This window comes from Trachinotus anak, unplaced genomic scaffold (genome assembly GCF_046630095.1).
Source record: "Trachinotus anak isolate AG129_WGS33_773 ecotype Australia unplaced genomic scaffold, CSIRO_AGI_Tana_v1 ptg000001l, whole genome shotgun sequence".
NCBI classification, from domain to species: Eukaryota; Metazoa; Chordata; class Actinopteri; order Carangiformes; family Carangidae; genus Trachinotus; species Trachinotus anak.
Genome location: NW_027273852.1, coordinates 8379681 through 8406759, shown reverse-complemented (window position 1 = coordinate 8406759; position 27079 = coordinate 8379681). Strand labels below are relative to the sequence as shown.

Here is a 27079-nt window from a genome sequence, read left to right as displayed (position 1 = left end):
TTGAGGTACATGTAATCTTTATTCTTTTGGCTTTTCATTGAAATGGGTTATAGCAGTGTCTTGCATGCAGTTTATTTAAACACTACAAGCATTATGCATATGAATGATGGAAATGATGTTAAATTCTTTGTAATCAAAGCATTCTTTCATTATGCATAAAGTATAGTGTAAGTATTGAAAGTTTTACTTACATGCAAAATATACCTACATGAATGGAATTATACTTTTATAACATGGAACAACAGATGTAGTTGTGACAGTTTCAGGAGGATGTCACGGGAAGAACTGACAAAAGTAACACAACTGCCACTATGAAATGTAAACAGAAGTAGGAAACAGCCAATGTCACATGAGCTGTGTAATGCCATGTCCTTGAGACAATCATTCAAAATATTCTGAGCCATCTTTCATCCGATTTAGATATTTATCATGATAAAGACTGAGAGGTAAACTGTGTGAAAACAGTTTACAAAGCACACAGAAACATGAAAGACCAGCTACCCTTTCATTCAGTCACAATTTCCAAATAAATTATGCAGTTAAAGTTTGAATAAAACAGCTTACATAGAATAAGCATATAATATCACCAGAAATCAAACACAGGGTTTTGCTTATCAAGAAGAATTACCATCCATGTATAACAGTTTTTATAGACATTTACATTTTTCACCTCACAGCTCCTGTTGGACGTATATCCCTGTCTGCCTGAATACAGCAGAACATGGAGAATATATATTTGGTTTCATATCAGGGGTAATAAATAGTAATAATGTTCCATAAATTCCATAATTTCATTATCATTGTAGAGTACACACTGAGGTTCATCACTGAAAGCAACTAAGACAGAAAACAGAGAAATGAAGAAAAGGTAGACACATGGAGGACACCTGTACTTCGGAGAAGTCAAAAATGTGAAGTGATGCTGCTGTCCTAAAAAAACAGACAATATTACAGATGATCTCCTCCTAGAGCAAAGTGTCAGAGGTTTGTGGTTAAGTGAGGTAACTTATAGCCGGGTCAGTTAAAGTGTGCAAAGAAACAGGCTTTTTCTTCCATTTCCAGCTTTGACAGACAAACCCCCAATTGAGGATTCTCTTCTTAGCCCAGTTTCATGATAAAATTTGTACATAATTAGCAATATAATAAATCGTAGCTACATACATAGCACATAGCAGGCTGAGATGAAGTAGGTGAATTATTCTGATGATTCAACAAAATGTGAATGTGCAAAGTATTTCTGCCAAGTGTTGCTGAAAATAGTACACTCTAGCATGCATAATCATGGAGAAACATTCATGCAGGTCTACATTTTTTTTTGTTAACTGCAGCAACTCTGACACTGTCTCTTGGATTTGTCAAGTAATCTAAGTGCTATCAGTTAGCAAGACTAGCCTTAAAGCAATGCTGCTTATTGAAAAGACTACCCCTGAAGGAAAAACCCTTTTGAAGAGTAAAAAAAAGTGTATAAAAAGTCAATTAACCAAACTATGAATTCTTAACGTAATAACATTAAAACTTTTTATCTGGTTGAAAAATAAGTCAGTAAAGTAATACAACAATGAGTGATATAACAATAATTCAAGACACTGGATAGCAGAGCTAGCTGCAATAGAAGTTAAACCATTAACTAATGTGTCTTTTAGAACACTTTGAAGAAATGTTGCCCATCATCACAAAGAGTCAAAAGTCATCCTTGCTCCTCCCACAGCCAAAATGGTCCCACTACAGCTTGACTGAGCAACCTTTCCATTTAGGCACCAACCCTTAGACTCAAGTAAGCATGGTCAGTTTGGCATAGATATCCGTACTAAGGAAGAGAGTCCAGTTGATGTCTTAGTCACTTTCAAAGGTTGTAAACATTTTGTCATTGTCAAGACTCTTTTATTTATCTTGCTCTCTGACATCTTTGCCAACAACCTCCTTTTCACTTTTGTCTTTTTCATATTTGTTTTTTCCATTTGTTGTCACACTGTTACATGATGGTTGAGAGGCAGTTAAAGGTGCTAGTTCATTTATATCAGTGCTGCTTTTTTTGAGGTTGTCTGTGACAGCAACCTCTTTTTCAGTGACCGTTTCATTCTTTTGAATGCTATCACTGGTTGTGTCAAAGGTCTTACTGGCAGTGTGTTTCCTTGTATATTGCCTGTATGCTCTCTGGATGACAATGGCTGATGTGTCCTCCTGTTTGCGGCGGAGTGTAGTAGTGATGGGTTCGTAGGACACTTTTGAAGGATTGGAAGCCATGAAGCGCTCCTCCATCTGCCCCCTTAGGATGTCCATCTCCCCACCCTCACCTAAAACACGTTTTGTGAATGCAAACAGGATGTCCAGGCAGTGAATGCGTTCACCACTCACCATGGGCAGATCCATGGATATCAGTTCAAGCTTGTTAGGCTTGGCTATGCGTAATGGTGGGTCCAAAGCATCTGCAAATTCTGACAGCTTATTGTATTCCATGAACTGTGTTGCATGAGGATCAAACCTTTCCCAGACCTCATAAAACCTTTCAAAATCATCCTCACTTAGTGGGTCCGCACTCTCCTCAGTGGCCACACTGAAGTTTTCCAGGATGACTGCAATGTACATATTCACCACAATCAGGAAACAGATGATGATGTAGCTCACAAAGAAGGCAATTCCCACCGGAGGATTTCCACAGTCTCCTACAACATAACTGCCAGGATGCTCCATTTTAGCAGTACAGTCATCCGGATTTCTGTTGAGAATGGGAGCTAGTAGGCCATCCCACCCTGCGGAGGTGGTGATCATTAACAGACAGATCATGCTGTTGCCAAATGTCTCAAAATTGAAAAGGTCATCTATACCCGCTTCCTTCTTGACATAAGCAAAGTTTGACATGCCAAAGATGGCATAGATAAACATCACCAAGAAGAGCAGGAGACCAATGTTGAACAAGGCAGGCAGTGACATCATCAAGGCAAACAAGAGTGTGCGGATTCCTTTCGCACTTTTAATAAGGCGGAGGACGCGACCAATCCGAGCCAATCGGATGACTCTGAACAAGGTTGGCGAAACAAAATACCTCTCTATGAGGTCTGAGAGAAACATACCTAAGGAAAGAGAGCAGAACACATTAAACAAAGTACATACAAAACATGTATGCTGAGAAAATGAATGAACATGCATATAGGTATCTGGCAAGAGAAAAGAGGCGAATCGTACCAGCGATTGACAGAATGACTATGATGAAATCAAATATATTCCAGCCGTTGGTGAAATAGTACTGGCGAAGTGAGATCATCTTCAACAAACACTCTCCAGTGAAGATGCAAATGAACACTACATTAATCCAATAGAGAATGTTGTCCTTTTCTTTTGACTGGTCAGCAGTTTCCACCATCATGGCTACCATGTTAAGCCATATTAGAACCATTATTACAATATCGAAAGCTTGTTTTGTGGTGAAGTCAAAGATGTATCCTTGAATCTTGTTCTGAAACAGACACAAGGCAGAGAAACAAAAATTCATTTTAGGTGCTCTGAAAGAACTACAGATTCATAATGCAGATTAGATGCAATTATGAATAAAGTTACATACTGACGGTCTAGGAATAGGTTTTTGTGGTTTCTTTGACCCCAGCTTTTTCATGGCATTGTAGTATTTCTTCTGTTCCTCAGTCATGAAGATGTCTTGGCCTCCAAAGTAAAGATCGAATATGAGGCATGTTAAATCACAGCAAAGGTGATGAGGATACACTGCAGCAAGAGAAACTGAAAGTAATGATTTTAAAAAATGCATGTCCGCCAGAACACACACACAATTTTGTTTAGAAAGGAGATTTGATACTTATCTTTTTCTTTTGCTGATTGAAGTTGTCTATTATGACACCAATAAAGAGATTGAGTGTGAAGAAAGCTCCAAATATGATGAAAACAACAAAATACAGGTACATCTTCAGGTTGATCTCATACTCAGGTTGTTCTTCTGGCTATAATGACAGAAAGTGGAGATAAGAGTGTTAAGGGTTTAGTGCGATTTTACAGGTCCTGGAGGAAGCAAAAACTCTTTGGACCATTGTTGTATTTGTTTATAGCAAAGCTAAATAAAATCATGTTGTTATAATAAATCCTTTTTTAATACTTGCAAGTTCAATCATGCTGCACACTACATGCACACTACAGCAGGAGATAGTAAAACAAGTTGGTTACTGTGATGAGGAGCTGGAGGTGCAGTGCAGTCTGGTGCTTGCAACTCTACATCTAACAGCTGGCTGTGCTTACTAGGTTTTGTTCCATTACTCCTTAACAAAAATTACAAGTGATCCACTGACAAAAAAAATGCAGTATGAATAGTTAAATGTTGATATTTTGTTATATGCTTTTTAAATTTACTTGGACAATGCATCTCAACTCTGCAGTGCAACGAGCCTCCAACCTGAACAACCATATAAGTCGTTTTTTTTTTCAATCCTGTGATATGACCCATTAGGAGTGTCTCCTCAAATGGTGGCAGGTTGTCATGGTTACAATAATAAACAGGTGGACCATACCAAAAGCAGCGTACCTACCTGCGTCACCATGGTTACTATAATAATGGTGATGGCTTGGTTAGGTTTATGCATTAAAACTACTTGGTTAGGTTTAAAAAGGATTGTGATTAAGCTTGAAATAAGTACCGCCTCAACATTAGATGATCTTAGTTGTCATGGTAACAATAATAAGAATGTGGATAACTTTGTCAAACGCTCATGGATAATAGCGACAACAGACACCGCTGGTTTCATATGGAAATCACTGCTCTCCTATCTCATATTCCTATATTTTGTTGACCCATCCATCGACCCCAGCCTCCTCCTGACATGGACTTTGTCACCCTATATACTACATCACCGCACTTTTCCCTTTGCTCCTTTCTCATAATTACCATGGCTACAAGATGACCCATTTTTATGTTTTGATAACAACAAAACATAACTATGGGTCATAATAACCTGCTGCAAAAACAACCTATAGGCTTGTTTTTTACAGTTTCTTGTTTTCTGTGTTGTAACTTGATTTTAATGTGGCATGGAAACTTAATGTCACAATTCACTTATTCACTTATGAAAGAAGAGAAGTTAAATATCTTGTCATATAACATATAAAAACGTGTTTTGATTCTCTGCTTGATTTCTTTTTATTTAGGTATTTCAAATTATCTATATACTGTATTGATTGATAATTACAGAATGTAAATATACTGAATGGCAACTAGTGAAAATTTTGATTTAATGAAAATTATAACTTATAACATGACTTAAAGTATTGTGACATTAAGAAGCACAATCTACAAGAGAGATAATAAAATGTAATAAAAAATGTAATATATGAAAAATGGTTTACCTTGCTTTGAGAGTCCACAGCAGCATACATGATGTCCATCCAGCCCTTGAAAGTAGCCTGTATCGAAATGCACAATATAAACAAAAACTAGTATTAGCTCTTTGATTTTTCCATGTATGACATTTACACCATGTGGAATTATTCAACACTAACAACTGATTCAGTTACTTACCACTTGCAAAAGTGCGAGGTAACCAAAACCAACATTGTCAAAGTTGATTTTGACATTCTTCCAGCGAGCTACGCTACCCATGGCCACACACGCTGTCTTGTTTTTCACCTCTGAAGGAAGGTAACGTTGACCTGTGGTTTTGTTGACACAATGGTAGTACTTCCCAGCAAATAAGTTGACTCCCATGATGCTGAAGATGAGCCAGAATATGAGACATACCAACAGCACATTGAAGATGGAAGGAATGGCTCCCAGCAGTGCATTGACAACCACCTGCACACCGAAACACAGAACCCATTTGTAGAACAGGCAGAGACCTCAGAACGTACAACTGATACACAACACTGTATACTCTGGTTATGGTAAGAATAGGAAAACACAAGAGTGAATGTTTCAGTGCCAACATATAGATCAGCATGAGCTCATCACAGCTATGACTAAGACCAAAGCTCTGATATAATGATAACTGAATGGTAAAGGTGGGAAAAGAATTAGGAGAGGAGGCAGGAGATCTATCAAATAAAAAAATACTACATATCTAAAAGTGGTTTTAATGTGTTACAACTAAACTTTAGAAAAACATTGAAACAAAACACCTTGTAGAGGCAGGAGGAGGCCACAAAAATTGCTTACTGTAAACAGAAACATAAATAAAACATGAAGAAATCATGTTAAAGAACCCGGCAAACAATATCCAAAACAATGAAATTATAATGGAAACGAATGAGTGAAGCTGTTCATGCAAATGAGGGAATTCACTGGCTACCACGTGAGGAAAGACCATCATCATAACAGTGCTGTAAATCTAGACCACCACAGCATGAAAGCAACTAATCAATACATTACATTGATTTCAGCAGCTGACAACCCTCCCCTTTCAGTTACATAAGTTATCAACCCCTGTTTAGACCATGCTTGGATTGCACAGCAAAATATTGTAATGGTATGAAAAGTAACAGAAATGCTGTTTTATTTTTATCACAACAGGCATGGTGCCAAACTGAGATTTTGGACACTTGCTAATCATCATAATTCTGCATCATCACTGACAGCTGTACAGAGGCACAATGGTCATTTTTGCAGAGGCCTGTATAAAATGTGCAGAATTGCATTGTGGAATAATTAGCAGAAAGAAGTGTATATGATTTTTCATCCAACTGTGGAATTTTTGAGGACCCTACATAGTGAAAACAAGGAAACTCAAAAACAGCGTTCGTTAAATACAGTGCATTACAGAGTGAATAAGGAGTGATTTCACACAGATCCAATTCCTCGCCAGGGAGCAGCGACTCCCTGGAGTCTTCTCTTCACCATGAGGTTTCCAGACAACCAACGGAGACTCTAGGAATTCACTTTTCTCAGCCAAGAAATAGACAGGCACATAACTCCTGATAATTTTTCTGTCTTAGTCCTATTTATTGGCCTCCTGTCATACTCCACCCGCCTCCTTTTTTCCCCGTTTCCAGCTGCTCACCTGTTTTCCATTTCCAATCTCTGGAACTTCCCCGCCACACCTGTTCCTAATTTCTGCCATCTAGTCCACAGTATTTATACCAGCCTTTTTTCCCCAGTCAGATGCTAGACTATCTGCTAATGTCTGTGCGTGTTTCCCATTGTGCTGCTTGTACTGTGGGCACCTGCAATATGTGTGTAATTACCTGTTATCTGTACCTGCCTACCTGTCCATCTGTCTGAATGCCTGGTTCTCATCATTTAATCTATAAAAGTTCCTTCACTGCACCTTCCTGCCTGTGTGTCTGTGCTTGGCCCCTCCCCACCTACCACCGGTCATGACAATAAAACCACAAGTTATGTCATTAAATGCATTAAATAACTGAAATATAACATGTTAATGATCAAGTTTTGGGTCTTCTCATGTAACTCTTGTCAAGAAAGTGAATAAGCACATTCCCCAAAATGCCAAACTATTCCTTTAATCAAAATCTGGCATCACTGGTGTATCATTAGAGAGTAATTAAAAAAAAGACTTTATTATTAAAATATTTAAGTCAACCCTGAGGACAAATTTCAGCTGGAGAGAGAGGATTAGGAAAAGAGAGGAATGCTTCATTTCCATGCGACAAATCTTTGGGGTATCTGCTGCTCCTCTGCAGAGTGAGACTGCAGAGTTACTGTGCTGTGTACCAGGGCAGTGAGCTGGCGGCAGACAGTGCGCCGTGACTCACAGTGGGTGGAGAAATCCAGTGACCCTTACCCTCATGCCCTCGAACCGTGACAAGGCTCTCAAGGGCCTTAAAGCTCGCAGGGTTCTCAGAGACTTGATAGCACCGAGTTCAGAATATCCCATGGCGTTGGCTCCCATACTGACCAGTGAGATCTGGAACACATGCACACACAGACGTCAGAGGTAGAACAGACACATTACACTCAGTTTAAAGAGAGCGTTGTCAGATTCTACAACATGGATTGTTTTAACTTAAAGAAAACATCTAAGAATTAAGAACTGTGTAAAAACATGAGAGTAGGTGTGATTCTATTTGAGCAAAGGAGTTTCAACCTACATCAACAATGAGGAAGTCCAGCCAGCACCAGGCATTTGTGAAGTATTTGGCAAATCCGTACGCAACCCACTTCAACAACATCTCCAGAATGAAGATATAAGTGAAGATTTTGTCTGCAAACTCCAGCACCGTTTTAACAGTCTTCCTCTTCTCTATGTAGACATCTTCAAATGCCTGGATGCGAAGAAAATGACAATTAGTAATTATTTGTGAATCTGAGCATAAATGTCAGTGATGCCAACAATGCCCAGAAAGAAACTGTTGCTTTTAATGTTATAGGAAATTGAGAAGTAACCTGTAAAGTCTTGACATCCACAATATATAGTTTACAATGGAAACTTTCTCCTATTTAAAAATTTGACCTTATGTTGCACAGGAAGAGAAATTTTCTACACAGCCATGTTACTTCTAGCAGGGACTTACCAGTGCTCCACTGCTGAGCAGGATCATGAAGATTATGAAGCTCTCAAACCAGTTGTGCTCCACTATTCGGAAACAGGTCTTCCTTAGCGTCCACCACACCTTCCACCAGCCCACGTCCACATTTACCTCACAGCACTGGAACCTTTGCACACAGGCTGAGGAGAGACAAAGAGGAAACAGTGGCTTAGTCATGTAATATCAGATTAACACCAAGGCTTTAGCAGCAAGCTCAGAGATGGCAGTGGTTGTGGCAGTATTCACCATCAGGAAAGCAGGCATCAGGATCCATAGATTCTTCTAGCTCAAAGTCCACAGACTCTCCTCCCTCCCCACCTGGTATGTCCACTGTGCTGCCCTCAGAGGAGCTGAACTGCCCATCGTCATCTACAATCTGTGGAAGAAGCCGAGTAAAACTAGTCTCAGATGAGCAAATATAATAGCCAATGCAAATGCAAGGGGGTGACATGATGAGAACCTGTCTGTCCATACACTTCATGCACTTCATATCCCTCCACAATCAAGTTATTTATACATACATAGTCAAAAAATACCAAGACACTTGCACAGGACATGTGGCATTGGCATGTTTTAACTGCAATTAAAACAGATGTCTGCAGCCTGTTTTATTGTTTAACGTGACAGTTTATTTCGGGATTATTTGATGTGGGGTTGTGTGAGGTAGTCATGCATAGTCAGTGTACTGTATAACCTGCAGTAGATTCACATCTACCTCTCCTACTGCCAGTTAGGAGAGGCAGCAGGGAACACGGCAGAGTGGTGTGCTGCTGTGTACGGGGCCAGCGGAGAAAACATATTTTAGCCACACATCCAGTATCTGTTGATATTTATGCTTCATTTAAAATATTTTCAGCGCTTTATCTTCCCGTCAAAACAGCATTTACCTTTGGTACTACATTTTTTCTCAACCGCTGAAACTACCATATTCCTACGCACAAGCACACCTATGGCGGTCAGCTGAGTGACTCAGAAAGAGCTAAACTTCACTTTGTTTTGACGGGGAGATAAAATATTCTAAATGAAGCATATATTTAAACTGATTTTGGATTGTTTTGGTGGGCGTCTTTTAAAAGTGGCTAAAACATGTTTTTTTCTACTGGCCCTATACATTGCTTTGCTAGTGTGCCAGTGCTCTTTGCTGCCTCTCCTAACTGGCAATGCACTGATCTGAATCCACTGCAGGTGATACACTGACCCACACAACCCCACATCAAATAACTTCTCTAAACTATCACTTTCAGGTTGTTGGTAAGAAGGACTTGACAAAAATCATTGACATGCATCCAGTTCAAGATTGAATCAAATGTATGATGGCTAAAATAAAGAACATGCATGAATCAGTATATGCTGTAAAGAGACTTAACAAATCTTATGATCAAATATCAACATGAAAACACGTGCATGTTTTCTTTCTGTAGGACATTAGGACACCCTCATTAGCTTGATGGCAGAAGAGCAGCCGAGTGCTCATAAACACAGAAGGCAATAAGGAGTGTACATTACAGGCGTCAACTCCACTTTATGTGGGAGAGGAAACCTGACTCTCACAGACATGATATTAACCCAAAGGCAAAGGTGACAATAAGTCATTATCTTATTTAGATTTTCTTAAATTATACCATTGCTGTTATTCATTTAGATAAACAGGTGTACAAAGATAACAACACACTGTACTTGTCTTTCTAACTGATCATTTTCTTAGGCAGTTAGAGACTCACAAAATAGGCACACTACTTCTACTTTGCTGTCAGTCTTATGAAATATATCTATAAAAAAAAAAACACTGGTGATTTGAAGCCACAGGGTGTTGTACAGTAGCCACATGGGCTCTCATTTAGCCTGTTGTTGCATGGCTTTCTACAGGGTGTGTCTCCTAATAGCTGGTAGATGAGAACAGCTTGAATGCCTTCCTGGAGAAAGACGGAGCACTGGGCTGTCTTGGGACCAGCTAATGCAGTGCAGGGAATGATGTAAGCATGTTACTGCCATATACTGTGAGCACTGAAGTCAATGTGTTTGTGTTGCTACTCCATCCATTCTGTCTCTGTCAGAAGTGTTTCATGTTAAATTTGAGTAAAATCAACTGTAAACTGTGGCATCTGAATATTTTGTTAAATGTCGTTTTGAACAGATTGAAATCACTATAAATTTTAAATGTGTTGACATCACCCCTTTGTGAATGTTTTTAAATATTTCTGTTGGGCAATGCATCACTGTAGCATAAAAGATATGTCACACAGAAAAATCAATTAAAAGTTTAAACTAATTTTAAACTAAAATGTAACTAAATTAAGAAAAACTTTAATGTGATTCTGAATTAGCGATTTCAGAAAGAAAAGACTTTCATTGATGTTTAAGTCAATTAAAAATATTCCAGCATCAAAAAAAAAAACATAATTTGGGACAGGAGGGTGAATGAGGCCAAGCAGATGAGTGACCTGGTAAAAAGGTTGTTGCATGGTTAATGTAAATGAGGCAGGCAATCTTTGACATGAGTGTAACACGCTGTTTTGTAAAGTGTTCTTACAGGTCTCCTAAAACTTTGAGAGCATCTGTAAAGCAGCAGCAAGCAAGCAGTTACAATGACATTGCTTACAGATCTTCAATAAAATCCTGCCTGTAGGCAAAATTACTTAAAGCTTAACTTAACTTAACTTACTTAAATCCAATAAAGCAGTAAATTAACATTAACAACAGTAACATAAAAACAATCACACATAAACAGTGCATTTCCTTTTTCCCCCCTTAACACTCAGACTTAAATGGCACATAATGTAATCTACACACTGGTATCTTCCTGTCTATATGGCCTCTCCTCATTAAATGGTCACAGTATATGGGATCTCTGAGGAAAATGTCACATCGTAGGCTCATACCTTGTTGCCATGGCTGAGTGCTTAAAAGTGACTACCGTGATGCCACATCCAACTTCCCTGAACAACAAACGTATTTGCCAAGAACCACAACCAACATCACACATTAGACTTGGTTTCAAAGGAGCATTATCTCCAACAGTAAAGGTAATTTGACAAAACAGACCAGATCCACCAGAGCATCCTTACCACATGGCATCCTGGTAGCTCAGATGAGGCACTGCTGAAGTCCTCTGTGTTGAGGTTTTCAAAGTCAGACTCTCCCACAGCGATAGGAACAGTGACAGTCAAACTAGGATTGTTGATGAAAGACATAATAGAGTCATCACTCTTGCTGCTGACTATGTACTTATCTCCATTTTTATCCACTCCGATCACATCCCCGTTGCCATTCCTAGGAAAGTCTCTGATGGTATGGTTGGGGACACCATTCGGCCCTAAGGCTTTGTGGAGCTCATCCAGAGATTTGTCATCACCCTTCCCTTTCTTCTTATCCCCAAGACAAACACTGTTGCAGCTGCTTCGAAGAAGGGACTTGGCGATGGCAATGCCTTTGTGAATCCGTGCAATGGCAATCTGCAAATTGTTCGTCTCGCTGTCATCCTCTGTCGCTGCCAGGTTGTCAGCACTGAATGAACTCAGCAGCAGGGCCAGGAACAGGTTCAGCACCTAGCAGACAATGACATTACTTAACTTTAAGATTGTTTTTAGCTACTGTACTTTATGATAAGAGCAAAACTCAAGTATGAGTTGACTCATGAACAGACAATAAGAAATGATAATGTACCACAAGATTTCCGATAACCATGACCATCATGTAGAGAGTGATGCACTTGGCCGGCCCAGCCACCTCCATACAGTCCCACATGGTCTCTATCCACTCCCCACAAAGCACTCGGAACACAATGAGGAATGAATGGAAGAAGTCATTCATGTGCCAACGGGGCAAAGTGCAGTCTGGAGAGATTTTACACACACAATCCTTGTAGCTTTTTCCAAACAGCTGCATGCCCACCACAGCAAAGATGAAGACGATAATGGCCAGCACTAGGGTCAGGTTGCCCAAAGCCCCCACTGAATTACCAATTATTTTGATCAAGGTGTTAAGAGTGGGCCATGATTTAGCCAGCTTGAACACTCTCAGCTGTAAAAAGAGAAGAAAAAGAAGTAATTTCATACATTTCTGCACTCAAAATGCTCCTGAACATTTTGGCAATGACACACATATACATAGACTTACCAATCTGAACGATCTCAGAACAGACATGCCAACCACATTTTCCAAACACAGCTCCATCAAGCTTAAACTGACAATGATTCCATCAAAAATATTCCACCCTTCCTGAAAGTAATAGTATGGGTCCAAGGCAATGATCTTGAGGACCATTTCAGCAGTGAAGATGCCGGTGAATACCTTTTATAAAAAAACAGACATACAGACCATTCATAAACATGATACCTATTTTTGAAAACTTTTCAGTATGCTACACTCTACAATCCACTCACCTGATTGCCCACAGTCAGCATCTTGGAGAAACCTGGAGACATCGGATAATGCTCCATGGCCATAAACAATGTGTTGAGAACAATGCAGATGGTGATGGTTAGGTCCACGAATGGGTCCATCACAATTAGTTTGACCACCTTCTTGATCTTTAGCCATGCTGGACAACATTCCCAGATGAGGAAGGTGTGGGCAAAATTGTACCAGCAAGGAGGACACTTCTGCCTCGACTCTTCAAGCTCTGATGCATAGGTTGATGGAAAAACAAAAATAAATATGTTTATGTACATGCAATATTTATCTTTTCAATATCAGTATTAAAGATTAATATGTTGACTAAAAATAAGATAGTCATACCATGGTGCAGAATACCTACCCTCCATTGTGCTGGTTATGACACTAGCTATACTATGGGCTCTCTGTCTGGCCTCTGGGCCATCAAGGAAGTCCATTTGCTCCTGGTTTGTACCTCCACCAGCCTGTCTGTACTCTGTGTCAGTGGTGTCAGCCTGGAGATAGAGATGATTGTTACAGACACAATTCAGACAATAACACAACATAATACTATGGATGTACAGTAGCTACAAACATGAATTTAAATGTCAGCATTTTGTGTTAGTACCACAGTGCAAAACTGCAAAAAATAGAAGGAAACTCTGCATTAGAAAGCTGCATATTTATTGGCAAGTGGTTATGTTTGCCAGTCATAGTGGATTGGGTAAAAGTATAATGGTAAGTGCAAATTTTCTAAAATCTAACAGCTAGATTCATATTACATCTACCAAAGTATTGATGTTGGAGCTTCTCTGAATGCAACTCCACGGAGTTTGCAATTCCATCAGCACACAACAATAATGTAACTTTGACAAAACAATTAAACAAGTAAATGCAGTTAACTGTTGACTGCATAGCCTACTGGAATGAATAGAACTCAATATCTGCCTGGAAATCATTTTAAAACCTTCTCCATGGTTTGGAAAATGATGAGCAATAATGTCAAGTATCACTTCTGTGATTTCTAGTTAATGGACCGAAATACACAGTGTGAGTCAGACAGGAAATAGGCAAAGAGAAAAGAAAGAGTCAGAAACAGAACCAAGGCTACAATGGAGTGAAAAGAGAATAGACCAACTGGACTGGGCAACCCTTTCTTACATTTTCTGCTGTGGAGGCCATATCTACCGTCACTTTAGGCAGACGGAGCCCCACAGGTGACGATGGGATAGAATTCCCACCCACCAGAGACACAACCCCATTGCAGTCTACAGAGCTGTGCTTGATCCCATTGGGTGGAAGCAGGAGATGTGACAAGAAGCTGCACTGGCTCATACTGCTGCTGCGTCGATCAAACCTCCGGGGAAGAAATAAAGAGCCCCTCCGACCCAGGCTGCCCTCAAAAATGCTGTTCTCATCATCAGCAAACTCATTCTCTGAGCCCACGTCCTGTGCTTGGCTTCGGAAACTGAAAACGCTGGTCCTGCTGTTTCGTCTGGATGAGAACAGGGGTCCACGAAAACTCAGAAAGGACTAGGAAAGAAAGATATTCTTCAGTGGACACATGATACATGCTGACCGTAAAGAAGAAAGAATGGCCATGACAATGACTGACTCTGCAAAAATAATAAAAAGCGATGTCTGCGGTGAGGTGAAGAAAAAAACTGCAAGATGATGATGATGATAATGATGATGGTCATAATGATGTCGGTGAGCATTGTGAGGAGACTGCAAAATTAAAAATACATGTTGGTGATGACTGAGAATGGTAAAGATGATGATCATGATGATGATGATCATAATGATGATAAGCATTGTAGGAAGGAAAATTGTAAAATTAAAAATGCATCCTGATGATGATTGATAATGACAAGAATATAAGAAGTTGATGAGGACAAAGAGGAGGAAGATGATGATTACAATGATGATGATGGCGATGACGATGATGATGGTGATGATGATGATGATGATGATGGTGATGATGATGAAAATGACAATACCGATGATGATGTGAAAAGAAAAAATGTGTCGCTGTGATAGCAGTCAAAGAAACATTACATTAAGTTTAATTGCATGACATGAAAGTAATCCCACAAGCAACTCAAAAAGGATGAGGAGAATTAGCAAAGATACATAGTGAATAATGGAACAAATTCTGAATACTGTTTTCATACACAAAATCATACTGCGATTGCGATAACAAACCTGATGTGCGGACGAGCATTTCATCTCATAGTTGAGCAGGTTTGATTCCACAGAGAAGCGGCAGCGAGCCCTTTTTATGCTATCCTGCGACTCGGATTTAGGAACTTCAGCCCCTTTGCCCTCCTCTTCCTGTCTCTTTTTTCGTCTGTTGCGTCTCTCTTTGGCACTTTTCGAGCTGAACTTGGTGGTGTCAGAGGAGCTCTCCGTTCCACCGCCTTTGTCACTGACCTCCCTGGTTTCAGCCGCAGCTGCAGATACTGCTGCCTGGAAGAGGAAAGAGAGAACGATGGGAGTAAACAAGTGGAATAAATCTGTGTTAGTGTTTAGTTTTTTCTGACCCTGTGTTGGAGATGTGTTCAACTGCATAAGTGTGTTCATGGAGAAGTTCAGTTACAAGCTTAAGAGCCCTTTGGCATTATGAGAAGCAAATATATTGAGGAAGTTTACATTTTTTGTACAAATACTTTGTACATGTTGGAATTTTTGCAAAATCCTGTAAGAAAAACTGGGATTATCCAGGATTCTAATATCTGTCTGCTATCTGTACAGGTGTGTCTCTGATGTAGCAAGCCATAAAATTTAAAATGAGCAGCAAAAGCTTTTGCAGCCAGGAAGCAATGGAATTTGTTCTTTTGGTCAAAAAATAACTTAAGGAAGTGGTACCTCCCAAGTCAGGTAGCAAAATTTTAAGAAGCATTTTTAGCACATATCTGTGTTTATTACATATTGGCAACCACAGAGGACAGTGGTGAAATCATATTTATCATGTATACAAGGACATATACTATATAACTCTTATAAGTAAAATCATATCTTAGATATAATCATCAAGAGGTGTATATATAAATATAAGCACTATCTCATCAGTAACTGAAACTACCATAGATACAATTGTTATAGAAAACTGAACTTGTTTTTTTCTTTGTCTGTAAAATGTGCTGAAAAGAGCTTAAGCTGTCCAATACGTGGTACTAAAGCACACGAGTGGTTACGAGGTGGTGTGGTGTGAAATAATGAAATATATGGGGATGGATTGCCGTGTACCTGAGCATCCTCTTGCTGCCGTTTCAGTTGCTCCAGCATGGCCTGAAACTCCTCCTCCTTCTCCTTAGCCTCCTTAAGGGTGGCTTGGCTCTGCTCCTCATAGGCCATAGCTACTACAGCCAAGATCAGGTTGATCAGGTAGAAGGAACCGAGGAATATCACCAGTACAAAGAACACCATGTAGGGCTTCCCAGCTGCCCGCAATGTCTGAAAGGAACACAAACAATGTTTTGGTCTGAGAACTGATGCAGATTATTTGTAATCAGCAGTGCTAACTTGTTTTTATGCAGGCCTATACAAATTTGACAGTTACTTAATAGTTTTTTTTATTTGACCTTTTTATACTGTCTTATTACCACATTGCTTTTCTTATTTTCTCACCTTTCTGTGAATCAGACAACTGCCTGCTTTTACATTAGTGCTATATACTGTAAATTAAGCATATGATTGTTATTATTATGTATATTATGATTGTGGCTGTGGCTGAGGTTACATGATTGTCTCTGTCCCTCCACTCGTTTGTCTGTGGACAGATTCACATTCACAATAGCTCATTCACATTCAAAAGAGTAACAAACCTACATGAAATTTAATAAAATTAAATTAATCAATATAAAATTAAAAACACTCAGAGGCCAATGTTTGCTGTGCAGATTCACACACTGTACTGCTGTAACCCTCAGGTCAAACTATTGTCTCATTCAGCCCGTGCATTACTAACTGTAAATCTAACTAACTAGTGAGATAATTGAATCAGGATGTAGGCATTAATGCACACACTCAACCGTTTTCCTGTTGTTGCTGTGCTTATTACACACCCACTGAAATGGCAAAGCTGTGTTTACCTTCATGTATTGAAGGACTTCAAATTTGGAGATTTAAAAGGATAAAAAATAACAACTATCACTGTTTCACATTATGACCAAGAGACACTGGTGCAGAAGAGAGCTTATCGATACTCCCATACAGGCAATGCTACCCAATTACACAAAGTGCTGAAAAGATTTGCTCATGGGAGCTTTGTTTGCTTTACTTGATGATGTTAGAAAGTTAAGCAGAGGCCTATTCATTGGACATATATTTACCTTTTTAGGGCCATTCACATTGTGTTTGCCTGAGTCATAATGGGACTCATCTTTGTTCCTTTAGGCCAAGATGCACCTGCACTTCATTCAGAGGTTTGTTTGAACAGGATGTTCAAAATATTCCCTTTAATACCAATATTGTAACGTGAGAATGCTTTGTCTTTGACAAAGCCCCTGCTTAACACAACCAGCTCTGCCTGTTTATGTATTCTGAGGAGTAGACAGTGCAAATACAGCCCTCTAAACCATGCATGAAGTCAAACGCTTTATGAGCCTGCCACCAGGATCACTCAGCAACCAAAAAAAGGAAGACCTATGCTACTTAAGGTGAAGTAATTAGCTTCACCCAAAATGCAGTGTCACATTAATTAAGCAACGTAACACAGCTGTTAAAATACCATGGCTTGATATTTCAATGAGGTCTCAAGTATCTCTTCAGTGTTAGTCTTGTTACTCAGGTTCCTCATTGTCACTCCTTTAAAGTGACTTAAATTGACGGACAAAATACATAAGTCTGGAAAAATCATCACTCCTGCTCACTATGCTTAGCCCACTATGGGTACCTTTAAACAGTGGGTGTGAATCTCTCGACTGGATTTAAATCGGTTGTATTAATGTCATTAAAAAAGAACATTATCTGGGGTGACCTAAGGCCGAGTGGTTAGGGCTCGTACCACGTGAGTGCAGATGCTCTTAGCAGGCAAGTTGCTGCTGACCAAAAAACATCCCATCTCTGTCTTTTTTTTCAATTGCTAATTTAGCAATTGATATTCTTGCAGCTTGATCATAAAAGTCTATAAACTGAAAATTGTTAATACATGTGTTTATATGAATTTCAATTGCCTACCTGCTGGTAAAGGTTCTCCCAGTAATCCTGTGTCATCAGTCTAAACAGAGAAAGGAAGGCCCAACCAAATGAGTCAAAGCTGGTGTAATCATAGTCTGGGTTCCTCCCCACTCTCAAGCAAATGTACCCCTCCGGACACTGCCTGCAACAAACAGAGAGTCTGTGAAGCACTGAAGGGATCACACATCTGTATATTCACACTGTACGCCAAAACAGGTGCACCATACAAGCATTATATTTATTCTATATTGTACACAGTCTTTGCAGAGTCGAGGAAAAAACTTACCCAGCCTCACTGGCATTTCCACAAAGCAATGGATCTCGCTTGCCTGGAAGGTAATAATAGTTATCTGGTGGGAAGAGAAGGAAAATCAAGAGTTTTGTTATCTGTAGTGAGGACTGTGGTTTTCACCATTCTCAGCAGTGCTAAGAATCATGATTAGCTGCTCCTAATCACATACCGTCCCATTTATCCTTAATATATGTAGTATCTGTAATGTTTTTTTTCTAAGCAACTTCTGACCAACTCAAAACAGGACATAATGGAGGAAAATCAAATACTCACCCGGATTGAGTGAGTATTCAGTCCAGTTTTCGATGTTCTCTGGCGTTAGTGAGCTGTTTGGCCACCTTAGACACTTCTGCTTTAAATGGCCCATAAACAACTGTAACCCTATGAGGGCAAAGACGCTTAAGCAGAAGACGGTGAGGATCATCACATCAGAAAGCTTCTTCACTGACTGGAACAACGCACCAACAATGGTCTTCAGGCCTGCCAGATTATAATACCACTTGTTACTTGTTACTTTATGTAGTCACTGACAAGACATTACTAAAATACATTTGCAAACAATACAAAACATTTCCAGTAGGCTCTATATTCAATGTAACATAGTCATTCTTCATTTTTTTTCAACTGTCCTCCACAGAACAAGCCATGATAAGGATTCTTAATTATATAACTTTTTGACAACATGGAGGCTGTTTATCAAAGTTCAGTGTAGCAACCAGGCAGAGGAAAGTGACACAGGAAATTAGGATCATGCATGTCTGTGATGTACATGCAACAATGAATGGGAGACACCTTCACCACAGATTATGTGACATCATGCCTTCATTAACTGCAAGCGAAGAAGAGGAAATGGCAGTCAAGAATAGTCCGCTCAGAAACAACAGTGCAAAAACACAAAGAGCAGGTTGTTCAAAAGACATAAGCAAATGGCACAGATCTCACAGAGTAACTATGCAAACCACTATTTCCCTGTAAATCCTTAGGAGGGATTTTTTAAGACTCCTGATTTCAGTGGTTACACTTGCGGCACGAGAGTCAAAGAAACTGATCCATTGAAGACCTGAAGACACTCCCATTTAAACTAGCTCTCACCTGGGGTGCCCAAGATTGATTTTAGGATTGTGGATCTTCAGATTGCTCAAACAACTCTGTGACATATCTGTGATAAGGAGGTGGACAGGTGGGCGGCTAGAGATGGCTGTCATACACGGAGCATCCTGCATAGATGTCAGGAGAGGTAACTGAAGGAAGAGGGGAGGTTGAGGTGCAGCGTGCAAGAGGCTAACTAACATGCACTCGCTGCTACTGCTTACCTGGGATAACTGAAATAGCTTTGAAAGCTCTCAGCACTCTGAATGTGCGAAGAGCTGAAAGATTGCCTAGGTTTACAAACTCTGTTACATACCTGCAGGGAAACTTAAAATTACTATGGCATATTGACTCAGACAACAATACATTTAACACAGATTGAAGCAAAAAACTCTACTGTGGTTAGATAAACTACATGATTACATTTTAGTACATACAGAATCAGGTGAAGCAACAGTGTGACCTGCACATGCATGCACACTGATGAAGGTAAAATGATAATGAGGTCACTGTGATGAGCGATACCATATGCACCTGGTCTCATGTGATACAAACTTAAAGGATAAGATTGGTGATATTCTGCATTAATATTAAGACCAAAACCGACACTGAGTTAGTAAAAGTAATCCGTGGCTGAGAATAGTGACTGACAAATGCACAATGTACTCCTGTTTAAGAACTGTTTGCTAAAAAGTACATTGCTCTGCAGTTTTAGAGAATTATTTACCCTTAAAATCTACATATACATAACAATTTTTAAAGATTCACATCTCCATCTCCAAGGGGCGTTTGGCTGCATGCCACAGACAGGGTAGGGAAACATGAAGATAATGAGAGATTTTCAAATGCATTATTAGTTTGGGATTTGTCGGCTGTAAGAAAGATACAGAATAACTCCTGCCTTATCCTTTAAGACCTAAAAAATGTCTCTTTAATAAAATGATAATTGGTAATACAGATGTAAGTAATGATGTTGCTTTTGCTACCAAATGTGAAACCAGTAAAAGACAAAACTTGTTGGTTACCAGCTTGTGCACCATGAACACAATGTTTACTAGGACTCCTTTGAAGAAAAAGTTGTAACAAGCATTATTCTAATTGGCTTAAAAGTACTTACGCCATAACAATGACACAGAAATCCAGCCAGTTCCAGGGATCTCTTAGAAAGGTAAACTTTCCTATACAGAACCCTCGAGCTAAAATTTTAACAAGGGATTCAAAGGTATAGATTGCAGTGAATGTGTACCTGTTGGAAAAAAATGTAACTGTTAGTCTACACAGCATCTACACTGATACATTTGTGATGCTATACATATATATGATGCTATATATATATATGTGTGTGTGTGTGTGTGTGTGTGTGTATAAAAATATGTGATTCAATGTGCAATTCATGGAGAAATGGAGAACTTACTCTACATTCTTTGTCCATTCAGGCGGTCTAGTCAGTGTCATAAATACACAGTTGGTGAGGATGGTGCACATGATCACCACACTGAACAATTTAAAGGCAGTTGTCAAGGAAATCATTTATTTTACTGTCTTAGCACCTTTTTTTTTTTTTAATCATTTATCATTTCTCAAACAAAGTAACGATGTAAACAATGCAATCTTGGCTAATGTTGACCAACAGTGATCAGATATAGGTTAAAAAAAAACACAGATTGAGTGGGGGCTCAACATAAGCATCATTGAAAGGGCTATTTGTAAGTTTTGCCACTGACATGCATAGACAGACATACATAGCCAACATGAGCATGAACAGCCGCTTACTTACCAGTCTAGAAGAAAGGTTGCAAGTTCGACATCAAACTTCGCTCCCATACCTCCCAACAGCTGTCTCCAGTGGTGGAAATCAATGCCAATGTTGACTCTTGTTTCACTTCTATGTCTATTGCTTCTTCTACTGCATGCTAACCAGCTAGCTCCAGCCAGGCTGCACTGCCTCATCACTTTCCAAACCTGAGTCACTGTGGCATCCAGGCTCCCCTGAAGACGTAGCGCTGCTCAGGGCACGTATTATAACCTCTTTTCTTGTAAACACAATGATGGATGAAGTTTTTGGCGAGAATGGTAAGTAAACAGCTTACACTGGCTATGTAGCAATAGCCAAACTTAAAAATGGCTCTCTAATGCTTATCAGATTAATATCTTGATTAAAAGGATATGAGTGTACCAAAATCCAAATTGATATTCTTCTAAGAAGGTTGAAGGGGCTCAGGAGGTACAAGGCAGGAGCGGCGTTGAAGCGGAAGATGAACTTTCCTTTGTTTAATACTATGAAAGTCTGAGAGGAAAAAGAGATATATGTATAAAATACTCTTATTTCTAATGAGTGACTTCTTGTGGTTTACAGTGCACATTTCAGCATGCAAGTCACTGGTCACATTTTGTATATATTGCTGATGAACCTTATATAAATCCTTTTTACTGGCCTCGTCTTCCTGTCATCTAAGAACCAAAGCCTCTGGCCAGATGGCAACACTGCAATGATAACAGCTGCATGCAGTGCTAGATGAGAGAATCTTCATCTCAGCACAACTCTCCCTCAGCCTCTTTAGAAGTATTAAACCACAAATAATGTGAACACAGTTAAGGTAAAAATCAAATCAACCATTCTCTGAAACAGTAGTCCAATACTTGGGTCTTGTGATGACAAATGAGCAAAAATATTTTTTTGTCAAAATCTAACTGTTCTTTATCACAATGAGTCAAAATGAAACTTGAATTCTGATTTTTCTGTGTTCAAGGTATTAATCCAAACTTTAGGCTTAAAAACCTACTTTCTGATTACTGTAGTAGGGATCCAGGTCCTCCAGCGGTGTTGACACCATGCCTTTGGGAATGTCCCCATACAGGAGAGGGAGTGATTTGCCTGCCTCCAGGTCACGGCTGGGCTTGGGCTTATTCTCATCATTGCGTTTTTTCTTCTCGCCCTTGGGTTTCTTGGCGTTCTCCTCAGCAATCCGTTCCTCGATGGCTTTGAGGGACTCACGACTAAAGGGGTGGAAGCTGTCTGGACCTGGTGGTACAAGCAGCTGTGCCATCTTTTCATCCTGCACCTTCAGAGAGAACAGCTAGCCTCCAACATGAGAAAGGCCTGAGGGGTCAGGACAAATAAGGAGCTCTGATTAGAGGTTAACAGCTGTTCGTTCCAACATGATATATTATTAAATTGAAAAATGGTTGACCTCCGGCTAATCCTCATTAATTTTTGCAATGAATTCCCCCAACAAAGTATGTGGACTGCTTGAAACGGTGGAAAGGGAGGTGGGTGCGGTTCAGTTCTTTGGTCAGAGATCATCATCTCAGGAAGTGGCAGGCTATAATGAGCCTAGAGATGGCTGTCATACACATAAATTCCTGCCAGCTGTGGTAAAATTAGATCTAATTATCTGCTCTTCTGTAGGTAAAATTAAGATTTGACATGACAATGATCAATTCCAGGTAAGATTCTCGCTCCTCTCCTCCCTCCCTCAAAATGAAAAGAGCCCACTTTTCCCTCAGAGCCTGAGACAGAGCGGTGGGAGGAAAAGATCCATCCTACTAATAGGCCTGACTGGTATGATGTGTTAGCCAGACCTTTGCAGTATTAAATATGAATGCACTACAGACTGCTCGGCATCTCTCTGGGTGCCCTGCCACTGAGAGCTTTTGCCTGATCTGAATGTAATAGTGTAATAGAATACTTCCACACGTTGTGCTGTGATGCAAAAAATCAATCACAAACACAGTGATCAATCAACTGCCCTCAGCACTGAGTTGTACATGATTGTGATGTAATTGTAACAACAAAGGGATGTCTAACTACAGGGGGAAGAGGCTCTGAGTTTTAGTTAATGTCTATCCACATGGTCTTCATATCTACTAGAATATTTGGTTTACACAGAGACAGTTGAGTTGAATGGAGACACAAAAGGTGAAACATTGCAGGTAGGTGCTGATTTTCAGTGGAATTGGTTGTGGTATTGTACAAAATACTATGAAATTTATGAAGACACTTCTCCAGTCGATTGCCTTTACATTGGCTCCGTGTGCATCAATGGCACCAACTTGATTGGACAGAAAGGGGAACAATGACTGAACTGCTGAGTTAGTCAAATGCTGTGCATGAGCCTTTGCAAGTACAAAGCGTTGGTTACAAATATTTGCACCTGCTGTATTAGTCATCTCGTCTAAACATCTCATTGTCACAATAGCATGTCCAATAGTAGGAGCATGTTTAAGACTTAAGACAAGCAAGACAAAATTTTGATGAGAATTTCTAGATTTCAACTTGTATTAAAAAAGCCCCAGCTGTTTGTTGTAGACAGTGTCCTTATGGACGTTAGGTGCTTACAGACCTGGCATCAACCCAGAGAGGCTGGCCTGTCTTTGATACACACTTAAGATTCAATGTATCTGTGTCTGTCAGGAAATATGCCAACACAGCTCCAACACAAACTACTTCAGCAGTGAGAAATGTACTATAATTATAATTTCACACATCTGCAGTCACATTTCCAGACCGAAAAAATAAATAAATCATGAATTTATTGTGATTTATGACGGCATATGTTGTTCATGATGCACCTATTCTGCTGTGCTGCAGCCTTTATGAGTGAAACAAAAAACACCATCATAGTTTTGAGTAAAGACCATAGCCCTTTGTTACAATGCACCATATGTTGTTTACATAATGTAGGGTGCAGTAGCTACTGAAGCCCATATGTTTCTTCTGCGGTGATGAAGTACCTCTGATAGGTGATGATCTTAAATGAAGCATAAAAAACAACAGTCACTCCACATCTGTAGCCTGTAACTATTTAGAGGACTACAATGTGCTCTTGGTTGAAAGGAAGCAACAGTAAGACAAACTTCTTAACTGTCTGATAACTTTCTGAAAACATAAAATAAAACAAACCTTGATCTGATGTTCACCCAACAAGGTCAACCTGCAGTGACTAACCTCTAAAGAGGTATGCATCATTCTGTCAATCCATTCTCAACTCACACACAACTTGAGATATGAACTGCCACTTTGAAGCTTCAAAGAGGCCCACTTCAATTTATCTGCAACCTGTCGGCATCATGACCTTATGCTGACTAACCTAAAATGGATACATTAGTTTCCACCAACTCTCGCTGGAACAGAATCTCAACACATTAGTTTGGTATTTGCTGTTCACAATACATTTAACTGCGTCCTGCTGATGAGTTTTAAGTGATGAGTGACCTCTGGCCACCCGAGTCACCTATATTAAACACTCACGCAGTGTCAAAGGGAAGTTCAGCTTGAATATTTCATGACTCATTTCAAATCTTTATTAACTTAATTTAATTGACCTCAAACTGCTTCTGGGCACTTAGATGGAGGAAGAGATGCTTGTGACAGACTGTAGCCCATTGCTTCAGGCTTCAAAATAAAACAAATTGAGGCAATGCAAGGCAAAGCTAGTGCTGACAAAGGATAAATACGTTATTGATATATTAACAGATTTTCATAGGCTAAAGTTCCAGTAAATTAGAGCTGCAACGATTAGTTGCTTAATTGATCAACAGAAAATCAATTGGTAACTGTTCTGACAATTAATTATCATCATTATCAATAATTTAGATTTTTTTCTTCTTAAAAACTTTAATAAGAAAATACAAAAAATTCTCTGGTGCTGGCTTCTCAAATGTGGATATTATCTGGTCCCTTTAGTCAGCTTTGATATTCGGGATATCCTTGGGCTTTGCACTGCTGGTCGGACAAAACAAAACATTTGAGATGGATGTTCTTCACCATCCTCTGCCTTTTTATAGACCAAACAACTAACTGATTAATCAAGAAAATAATCAACAGATTAATTGATCGTGAAACAGTTGCTGCCTACATTAACTGTACTTGTTCATTTTGGTTTGGACATTACAGTTAAAGAGATTTTGATTTTCAGTGTACAGTAATGCATGATACAGTGTGTTGCCTCTGCTGTCAGACTTCTATCCATTTTGAAATGAAATTGATTGTGTTGAGCTGGTTACAAACTGGCTTTGAAAAGATCCGTGTCTACTGCAGTACCCCAAATCCCTGGTCCTAGTTCTGTGTCAAAAAGCAATCTGAGGTTCAGCTAGACCTACTGTAGTATGAGGATTCATCCTGTCTGAACTAGTCAAATCAAGTTGGTGTCTGTCAAAGCTGCGGTCATCACATAAGCAAAGGATTTCTTCAGGGCTGGTATGGATGGGAGGAACAATAGCAACGGCCGATACCTTTTTCAATATAGGAGTGTTGTCTTGAGACAAAACATATGCTTGAACTTAGACTGATTTACTCTGACAAAAGTTTTACTTGTTCTTTACTTGTTAGAGGTTATTTTCTCTAAGATATACAGTACAGGTGAAGACTAATGCACAGTGCACTATTCCTCGGTTTTGGTTGCTGTTATGTTGACTAGCCCAGCAGGCCTCCAAACAAGTACACGAACACTGGTTAGTAGAATGACAACCATTATTTTGTAGGATTGAAATAACATGTTCTTTTAACTTAAACATACCTGTATGCACAGTGATCACACCTCAGTATTTGTGGGCTCCTCTGGGACCAACACACTCACAGCTCTTAAGTGCTCACAACTAAAGCCTGCTGCTGCCTCTTACAGACTACAGGATCAGGACTAGAGCTCGCTCATTCAGGGCGTTGGCGAAATAGCTGATGATACTGTCTTTTTTTTATTTTTTTTTTTTATGTACAATCTGCTGGGCTGCACTGTGTCTGTGCCTGTCTGTCTGTGTGTGTGTGTGTGTGTGTGTGTGTGTGTACAGTCCGGATAGAAAGCAAACAGAACAGGATGATCTCTAATTGACAGCAATCTAATAATGATGTTGACAATTATGCAAGCAGGAAGTCGCCTAAGATGGAGTGTGGGCTAATAATTGCTGCCATGCCCATTAACTCCTGTGATATATGGTAGCCCATGATTTGCACTGTAGTCACCGCCCATATGAACTGCAAGAGATCAATCACCTTTTTCCATACACATCCTCCGACACTGTTACAATCATAAAGCATCACATTTAACAATACAGTAAAATGTAATAAAGAAAGTAATACATACTGTCAAGCGTGAAACCTCTAAAGGACAGCTCTTTCTCTCTTCTCTCTCTTTATGTATATATATATATATATATATATATATATATATATATATAATTTAGATAGATAGATAGATAGAATTTTTTGTTTTTCTCAGACTTCCATAAATCATTTGCAGGAATAAACCAACTTCTTGATAACTGTCAGACCAATCTCGTTTGAGAAAAAGCTCTCAGATACAACTTTAACAGATTATGCCTCACTCACCTTCAGTTTTCCATCCTCGACAGGTGAACAGCAGTGTAGAAAATGTCGTGGCTTAACTTCAGTGCGGGTAAAATGTCGTTTCACCAAAACCTGTCCGTCCGTTTGCGATGTTTGACGCTTGTCCCAGCGTAGACCTGGTAATTTCCACGATTTCAAGAGGAAAGCCCTGAGAAGCAGAGAGAGAGAGAGAAAGAGAGAGAGAGGGAGAGAGAGAGTGCGTGTTTCAACCGCCCCTCCGCGCAGTAGTGTGCAGCTGCGCTTCCGGATGTCCGAGGTACCAAGTGAGTGCAGAGATGCCAGAATGGCTGTTCTGGCACACTCTGTTGTGGTGGACGTTATCGTGC

At 39.6% G+C, this 27079-nt stretch overlaps 1 protein-coding gene across 3 annotated transcripts; it reads right to left on the bottom strand.

Moving 5' to 3' along the window:
* On the bottom strand, positions 1 to 27079 carry scn1laa (sodium channel, voltage-gated, type I-like, alpha). Of its 3 annotated transcripts, XM_071473882.1 has the most exons (27): positions 26736 to 27079; positions 22195 to 22511; positions 21583 to 21698; positions 20826 to 20918; positions 20529 to 20657; positions 19636 to 19727; positions 18596 to 18802; positions 18317 to 18380; positions 18031 to 18172; positions 16099 to 16305; positions 15055 to 15318; positions 14011 to 14382; positions 13232 to 13364; positions 12858 to 13096; positions 12592 to 12765; positions 12139 to 12495; positions 11541 to 12020; positions 8722 to 8851; positions 8461 to 8615; positions 8038 to 8211; positions 7731 to 7853; positions 5516 to 5788; positions 5344 to 5400; positions 3813 to 3950; positions 3560 to 3664; positions 3184 to 3454; positions 1 to 3071 (listed from the first exon to the last, which is right to left on the bottom strand). In XM_071473882.1, exons 2-27 carry the CDS (start codon positions 22456 to 22458, stop codon positions 1882 to 1884), a joined length of 5949 nt encoding a protein of 1982 aa, XP_071329983.1. In that variant the 5' UTR covers positions 22459 to 22511; positions 26736 to 27079; the 3' UTR covers positions 1 to 1881. The 3 variants fall into 3 exon arrangements, with proteins under 3 accessions (XP_071329983.1, XP_071329963.1, XP_071329972.1); XM_071473862.1 differs by lacking the exons at positions 14011 to 14382; positions 19636 to 19727; positions 20826 to 20918; ... (1 more) ...; positions 22195 to 22511; positions 26736 to 27079; XM_071473871.1 differs by lacking the exons at positions 14011 to 14382; positions 19636 to 19727; positions 20529 to 20657; ... (2 more) ...; positions 22195 to 22511; positions 26736 to 27079 and having other exon boundaries at positions 18596 to 18837.

Bases quoted from the DNA above. Each gene is read 5' to 3' on its own strand.
- scn1laa (XM_071473882.1), bottom strand. From the start codon at position 22,458: ATGGCACAGCTGCTTGTACCACCAGGTCCAGACAGCTTCCACCCCTTT. The intron at 19,728-20,528 runs GTAAGTACTTTT...GTTTCCCTGCAG, and splicing joins TTCTGTGTCATTGTTATGGC to GTATGTAACAGAGTTTGTAA. The intron at 3,072-3,183 runs GTACGATTCGCC...CTCTTTCCTTAG, and splicing joins AGTCATTCTGTCAATCGCTG to GTATGTTTCTCTCAGACCTC.